Here is a 7,887-nt window from a genome sequence, read left to right as displayed (position 1 = left end):
TTGCCATACCAAGGACCCCCATATAGCATGAGCCTCTGATGGGGACCCCCATGTTGCAATTGGAAAAAAATACATGTACATTATGATGGCAAAGATTTAAAAAATCAAACATACATCTGTCTTACTCTTTCTTCTGGTATTAACATTCCTTGTCATTTCTGTCTACTTTTCATATGAATAACTTTGAACCACTCATGGGCATGGCTACTTATTTTATACAGTCTGTGGTCCGGACATTCAGTTTTGGTGATGATGTGGGAAGGTATGTCCACATCCGCAGGTTCACTAAATAATTGTGTTTTTGTCTCTCAGCTGACGAGTCCTGCTGCCTTAGAGACGTTGGCGAGCAGCACTCAGATTCTGACGTCCAAACCTGAAGAGTTGACGGCTGAAAACATCACAACAGCAGCTCAGATCGCCAACACGCTGCTGCTGTCTCCAAACGCCACAGAGGTACAAACAACAAACTGAAGCAGAAGAAACTCAGTGAGTTTTGACCAAACGATTTTGTCTGTGATTCTAACTTGATGTTTGCAGGTCGTCAGGGTGGCTGCCATAGCAACAGTCAGCCAGCTGCTGAACGCCAGCGTTCCAGGCAACAGCGAGGAAAACAGCGCTACACTGCAGTAAAAGAACAACTCTAGTCCAGCTTTCATTTGGGGCTCAGTCTGCAGGTTGATGATTTCTTTTTTTGTGTATTCATCATCTATCTTACAGACTCACAAAGACCCTGGACCAGCTCTCTGTGGACCTCAGCCTCAGTTCCAACATGTCTCAGTCTCAGGTGGTCCAACCCAACCTGGTGGTCCAGTCAACACAAATCGCTGCTGCAGACACTCTGGGAGTCCAGTTCACCTCGCTCTCAGGTCAGAGTCACATGATCACTGCCCCTCAGACAGGAAAAAGACAGGAAAAATTTTAACTGACGGTCAACGACTCTGAGGTGGTTTAATTAGTCAGGATTCTACACTGTACAAAATATTGATACATTTTCCAGAAATTGAAAGTGGACGTTGAATCTGTTAATTTTGAGAGTGGTCTTGAATGTTAAATTACAGTAAGTTATATGTAAAATTTAAGGCAACTTTCAGTTTCGGTATCTTGGATCAAAAACTCTGTTTGACTCGTTCACCTAGGCCATCCTCTTGATGTGGACTTTCTTTATTATTATATTATGCAGTAAAAAAAAAAAAAAGGAGAATGTTTATTTCATTATTTACTTATCGATCTATTAGTTATGCTTTGCAAAACTCCGTTTTTTGTTTTCAATCTTAATTTGTTAACATAAAAACTTATTTAAGGGGAGGCAAATATTTATACGTGGAGATTTTGTGTTTTATGCACATTTCGTTTTAGAAAGCTGTCGATGCTGTATAGGGGGATAACCTGTCAAAATTATATTTTTTAATGAAAATATTAAGCCTCGTGGGAGGTGCTATATGCATTTAAAAGGGGCTTCTTTTTGAAGAGTTTATTTTTATTTCATACTTTATTCTCAAAACAACATCTTGATCCTGGGCGCTACCTCGTCCCTGTTGGTCTGGGTTCCTCCGATGCATGTGGAGTTAGCTTTTTGACACTTGACAGGGGGAGATTCCCCGGTGGGACGTAGCGCGTGGGAGGATCACGTTATTCCCACACCCATCCTCTCCTCCCCATCAGGCGCCCCGACTGACCAGAGGGAGGCCCTATAAATGTTTTTGTGAGAGGTCCCTGTAAGGGGATCCTTGGGGGACACAGAGAGAACATGCAAACTCCACACAGAAAGGCCCTTTTGCCGACCAGCGCTACGGACACCGGAGACATGGAGACAGGACCTTCTAGCTGTGAGGCGAGATCGCTACCAACTGCGCCACCGTGCCCCCTACTTCATATCATTTTCTGTCCTACTGGAGGTTTTATAACATGATTCAGTTAAATTAGTCCAGAGTCCACATCAAGGTGCAGCTCAGGTGATATCTAATCATGTGTTCAGTAAAGCTTTTTTATGATTATATATGTTGTTTAGCAGTCTTTATCAGCGGGGTCTATTTTATGTGATGGTTTCAGTTTTATGTGGTGGTATCAATATTACGTGGTGCGTTCAAGTTCCCGCGGAAAATGTCTGATTGTGAAATCCTGCGGTGTCATACTGTCAGCCGGGCTGGAAGTTTGGTGGGCCGGATGTGGCTCGCAGGCTGCCAGATGCTGATCACTGGTTTACAGGAAATAATTTAAAGGGGTTAAAATAAAAATAATAAAAATAAAAAAATAACATTAAATAGTATTATGGAGGTTTTTTGTGGTACTCACAAGATGCAGCATTATCTTGAAGTCGAGGGCCTACAGAAGCCTGAAAGAGACAAAAATAAGATCAGAACATAAACAGATATGGTCAGTAAATGAATGTATTTATACATTTCTCATGATCATCACTGATAACTCTGTTTCATGGTGTGTTCAGGGATATCCGGCAGTTTCGTTGCCGACAGAATTGTGCTGAACACCAACACATCAACAATTGTGGGGGAAAACGGGATTTCTGACGCTCTGATATACGTTCGAATTCCACCAGGTGAGAATTATAAATACTAGATAGATTTCTTCTTTCTCAACTTTCTACAAATGTTAAACTATTAGAGAGTTCATAGATTAAAAATGTGAAATGAAGAAACCAAAAACAGTTTGATTGAGTTTTCTGCAATTGCAACAAAAGTTTTTTTCTGTCTTGTAAAACAGCAGCCGTTGGTGTTAATCAGCAGCCAGAAAACGTCTCGCTGGGTTTCGTCCTCTACCAGAACGACCGTTTCTTCAGGTCAAGGCGCTACAGTCGGAGGCGGGTCACTGTCAGGGTCCTGTCTGCCACCATCAGAGGTCAGGAGCGCCGCACGGTGCCACAACATGTGGAGATGCAGTTCAGACCAAGGGTGAGAATACTTCTGCTCACTACTTTTAATAGTGCTCATTAAAAATAATGCTCTGATCTAATGATCTTATTCTGGAATGTTATGACTTTATTCCATCTGTACTCATTTTCTGAATTATTTCAGAATGTATTTGTTTAAATTGAAGCTGCCAAAATATGAAATAAATAAATAACTTTATATTATTATTTTTCTATTCACTTGATCACAATCTCTGAAAGCTGAGTTGACATATTCAAGCTAAGAAAACAAGCCAATATTCACATTGAAAAGGAGTTTTTTCAATTTGTTTGTAATTTTTTTTAAATTTAACATTCATTTATCAAAATAGTATTGATTTATTGACTAATATTTCAGCTGTTCTTAGAGTCAAACATGATAGACGTTGTGTCTGGTTCAGGTTCTGGAGGGGACAGCTCTGTTCCACTTTGCTTGTGTTTTCTGGGACTACAGTCTGCAGGACTGGAGCACCGCCGGCTGCTCCAAAGGAGACGCTTCAGACGGACTCCTCAGATGTTTCTGCAACCACACCACCAACTTCGCTGCTCTCTGGGTAAATCAACGTTTATCATCAGACTCAGGTTTTGTTAGACAAAGTCAGCAGGAAGGTTTGTGAGAACTCCATTGTGTTTGTGTTTCAGTCTTTCAGAGAGAACTATGAGTATGCAGAAGCCCTGGATGTGATTTCTATTGTTGGACTTTCTTTTTCTGTTCTGGGTTTGGTTGTTACGATAATTCATCATCTTAAAGACAAGTAAGACTTTTGTATCAAACATGTTGTTTATCTAAAATGGTAAAACTTCATCCTCAAATTATGACAATCTTCTTAAAATGCTGCGACTTTATTCATGTTAGGAATTTAGGATGCCTCTTTACTGAATTGTGGGAGTGTGTGTGTGTGTGTGTGTGTGTGTGTGTCTGAGGTTCAGCTTAACAAAGTGTGTCTTGTTAAAGCCAATTTAAAGTATATTATGTTTAAATCAGTGTGTCAGCAAATCAAAACTTAATAATGTTAGTTTGCATATAAGAATGACTGTCTGGATAAAGCAAGATTAACATACAACTTCGAAAGATGTAGCTACACGAATATCTCAACAAACATACTTAAAAACACTCATATAAACCAAATCATTAATTACAGGTCAAATCCTTTGTACTTAAAGTCCTTGCTGATTTCTTATCTAAGCCCAGTTCCACTACTCACAGTCCAGTTGTAAAAGGAGAAGAAATCCTTTTCAATGGAGGGCGTGGAAGGAAGATTGATTTCAATAACTTGCTGCTTTGCAAATTAAGTTGCTGGTTCGTCCTTGTTGTTTTATGAAGCTATCTCTGGAAGTTGCAATGAACTTTGCGTTCATCAAAGATCAGAGTTGCAGTTTTTTCCGAATTCCTTATTGGAAAAGGAGATTTGCTGAAGAAAGTCCCACCCTCAGATGCAGATGATCTCTGCCGGGGTTGGGGAAGGAGGTGGGGGCTGTTTAATCCAGGCCTCTGGGTCCCCTCCTGAGGAGATGGAGGTGTTGCTACTTCGGGGAGCAGTGGAGAAAGAGGGAGATCTTTTAACAGGGGACCCCATGTGGTGTCTCTTGACCAATGATGTGATCTGTAGGAGTCATAAACGCAAGGCATCCTGGGAGAGATGTTCCTTATCAGAAAACCAAAATGGAGGGCAGATCTCTGAATGTCCCTTGCGAGCCAAAATGGGGGGGTGGATAAAATGCTGCTGCATTTTAGTCCACATCAGTTAAAGTCCACAAATAAACCCAAGATTCACCTGTGGTCAGATCACAACATTCGTTAAATATTACGCCTTTAGTCTCAAAAGGCTAAAATTTAATCTTGGAATGTTACGCATTATTTCATTCTGTAAATGTTACGACTTTATTCTGTAAATTTTACGTCTTTGTTTTCAAAATGTTGTGACTCCATTCTTGACGGGTAAAAAACTTTATTCTCGAAATTTTAGTCCCAAAATGTAACCAAAACCAAATGTTACTTTATTTTTAAGACTTTAAGACGTCTTTATTATTTTAATGTTATTCTTTAAAAATGATAGCTGTCTGACTGTCTCTGCTGCAGCTTTCAGAGAAAGTCCCATGAGCGTGAGACTAATAAGAACTCGAAGCTCGCTCTGCTGAGCATCTGCGTCAGCCTACTGGCCTTCATCCTCACCTTCCTCTCTGGAGCTGGAAACTCCAGCCGACAGTACAACAGTCCGGTGGAGGGCGACAATCAGACCAACACGGTCCTGGACTCTGACGAACACGTGGAGCCAGACGGAGGCTCGTGTACGGCGGTGGCGGCTCTGCTTCATTTCTTCCTGTTAGCCACGTTCTTGTGGAACTTCCTGTACGGCATGCAGCTGGTGCTGATGGTCCGGACGCAGCCGGATACATCCAGTCCAGGAAATCTGCCTCCATACTGGACTCCCCTCAGTGTCATTGTGGGATGGGGTACGGCTTTCTGCTACTCCTCAAGGCAACAGTAATCATAATAAAAAATTTAAAAATAGTAATTATAAAAAGTATGATAATAATGATAATAGTAACAATATGTATAATAATAATAAAAACAATAACTGGTGTTATAATAAACTGTCCACTGTAATAATAAAAAGAAAAAAATAATAGAATAATACTTATAAAAATGTGTTGTATAATAAGATGTCCACTATGATGATTATAATAATAAATAATTGGTAAAATAATGTGCCCAATATAATTCTACAGCTACTAATAATAATTATAAAATAATAGTAATAATTGATGGTATAATAAGGTGTCCACTGTAATAGTAATAATAATAAAAACAATAACAAAGTAATAATAATATTTTTAAAAATCTGAAAAAAAATGTTTTGGTTGTTTTCTGAAGAAATTATAAATAAAATAATAAAATAATAATGTTAAACTGTTTGTCCTGCCAGGAGTCCCAGCCATCGCCATGGCGTCCACACTGGGAGGCTCCTACAGCATGGACGACCCTCTCGGATACAGGCAGGAGGAATTGTGGGTCCATTACTATTAATTTGATTATGTATTTTCATTTCTAATGTGGTGTGTTCATGTTTCTTAAACTACAGTTGGTTTGTTTGGAAAATTTTGATTTTAATAATGTTCTATAATAATATATAATAATTGATGTTCACCTTCTAGTTGCTGGCTCGCAGCTCTGGATAAAAACAAACAGTTTGACTTTGGGAAGCCGATGTTTTGGGGTTTCCTCCTTCCACTCGCTCTGATTCTGATATCCAACGTGGTTCTGTTGGTTCTGACATCGCTGACTATTTGCAGGTAACGACTTTATCATAAGACTTTTGACCAACATCGATGTCACAAAACAGGGGAAAAAATAGGGGATTTCAAGAATTATATATTTTTTTAAAAGCCTTAAGAATGGAACGTTTCAGAAATAATGTAATATTTTGAGGAAAACGTTTTCTGGAGAAAGTCGTAGTATTTTGAGAATAACTTAGGGAGAATTAATAATATTCATAATATACTTAGAAATATTTTGATGAAATATTTAGTGAAATAAGATTTCTAAATAGTCGTAACATTTTTATAAAAGTCATAATATTTTTCAGTAAACAGCAATATTTTAAGAATAACATCTGAATTTTTTTAGAATGAAATATTTTTAAGATAAAAGTTGTAGTATTTTTATGAAAGAAATGTGTAATGTTTGGAATAAAAAACAATATATTGAGGAGAAAACATTTTTTTTTTAATAAAAAGGTGTAATTTTTTTTAAAGTTGCAATTTTTTTGTAAAAGAGTTGTGATTTTTATTTTGAGTAAAAAGCAATATTGAGAAAAAATGCAAAAATTAAAAAGTAATATTTTGAGTAAAAAGCAATATTTAGAGAATAACATTTGACTAAATAAGACGTAATATTCTGAGCGAAAAAGCATTGACATTTGAACAAATTACATGTAATATTTTGAAAATAACGTCATAATATTTTTTAGAATAAGGTTGGAATATTTGGAGAAAGCTCTGACAATAACTGCAGTGTCTTATCAGCTTACATGTTTGTTTTTGACCTCTTTTCATGCTGCAGAACCAGACCTTCCTTTTTGTGGAAGAAGTTTTTCATCAGTTTTTCTCTGGCTGTGTTACTGGGTCTGTCCTGGACTCTGGGCTACCTGGTGCTCGTCACTAAAGGCTCCGCCCACCTGGTATTCAGCATCCTTTTCTGCGTCTGTACGACCACACAGGTGTGCTCGTTTATATTTTACATCTATATGAACATGTAGTATAAAATTTCCTGTGTCCAACTTTTCATGCATCATTTAACAAATTAAAAATCCATTGTTGTTCAAAGTATATAATGAAAAAAGTCAAACATGTTCAAGTGCAAAATCATTAAAGTCCAAAATCATGTATTTTTTTGTTGTTTGTTGTTTTGTTTTTTTGTTGTTGATTAAACATTATTCTTATTATTTGTCTTCTATATCGTTAATGAAGAATATAAGATTAAACCAGAAACGATCCCTCTATCTTCTTCTTGTGTTTTCAGGGGTTTCAGATATTCGTCCTCTTCACAGCCAGGACGGCGTCCTTCAGAGCCTCTGTTTCCACATCCGTTGAGTATGTCTCATCCATCAACATTCCACTCAGAAACAGATCATACAATCTGCAGAGGAGCTGGGAGACGTACAGCTCTGAGACCTACAGAGACCTTTAAAGACTATGCACTGGAACCAAACGTCAGACCAAACCAAACTGTCTGGAAGAAACAGAAAAAAGGAAAAGTATTTAAACTTAAGGATTAAAATGGTTTATGTTGTTTGACCAGAAGTCAGCAGCACAAAACAATAAACAGCAGTTTTTTTATTCAATGAATAAACTTAAAAATAACTGAATAACATTAAGCTTATCATACATCATTTCTATTATTATATATTATAATTATATTTCTATAAAGAAATATTTAAAAAAAAATGTTAGTTATTTATCCTAAATACTGTATATATTGTTTG

The 7,887-nt window shown here is 37.5% G+C and overlaps 1 protein-coding gene across 1 annotated transcript; it reads left to right on the top strand.

Annotated features, from left to right (window-relative positions):
• The first annotated feature begins 527 nt into the window (after window positions 1–527).
• On the top strand, window positions 528–7,772 carry LOC131962603 (adhesion G-protein coupled receptor G7-like). The gene is made up of 11 exons (XM_059327549.1): window positions 528–595; window positions 718–866; window positions 2,444–2,554; window positions 2,719–2,906; window positions 3,304–3,456; window positions 3,545–3,657; window positions 4,983–5,356; window positions 5,830–5,911; window positions 6,059–6,196; window positions 6,966–7,122; window positions 7,425–7,772. The coding sequence occupies exons 1-11, from the start codon at window positions 528–530 to the stop codon at window positions 7,590–7,592; spliced, it is 1,701 nt and encodes a 566-aa protein (XP_059183532.1). The 3' UTR covers window positions 7,593–7,772.
• Window positions 7,773–7,887: the final 115 nt, after the last annotated feature.

This window comes from Centropristis striata, chromosome 24, assembly GCF_030273125.1.
Source record: "Centropristis striata isolate RG_2023a ecotype Rhode Island chromosome 24, C.striata_1.0, whole genome shotgun sequence".
NCBI lineage: Eukaryota > Metazoa > Chordata > Actinopteri > Perciformes > Serranidae > Centropristis > Centropristis striata.
Note: the sequence above shows the minus strand (reverse complement) of the source record. Positions and strands in the feature narration are given on the sequence as shown.

Coding starts and splice junctions, on each gene's coding strand:
- LOC131962603 (XM_059327549.1), top strand. CDS start 528: ATGTTTGCAGGTCGTCAGGGTGGCTGCCATAGCAACAGTCAGCCAGCT. Junction 6,197..6,965: donor ACATCGCTGACTATTTGCAG/GTAACGACTTTA, acceptor TTCATGCTGCAG/AACCAGACCTTCCTTTTTGT. Junction 7,123..7,424: donor GCGTCTGTACGACCACACAG/GTGTGCTCGTTT, acceptor TTGTGTTTTCAG/GGGTTTCAGATATTCGTCCT.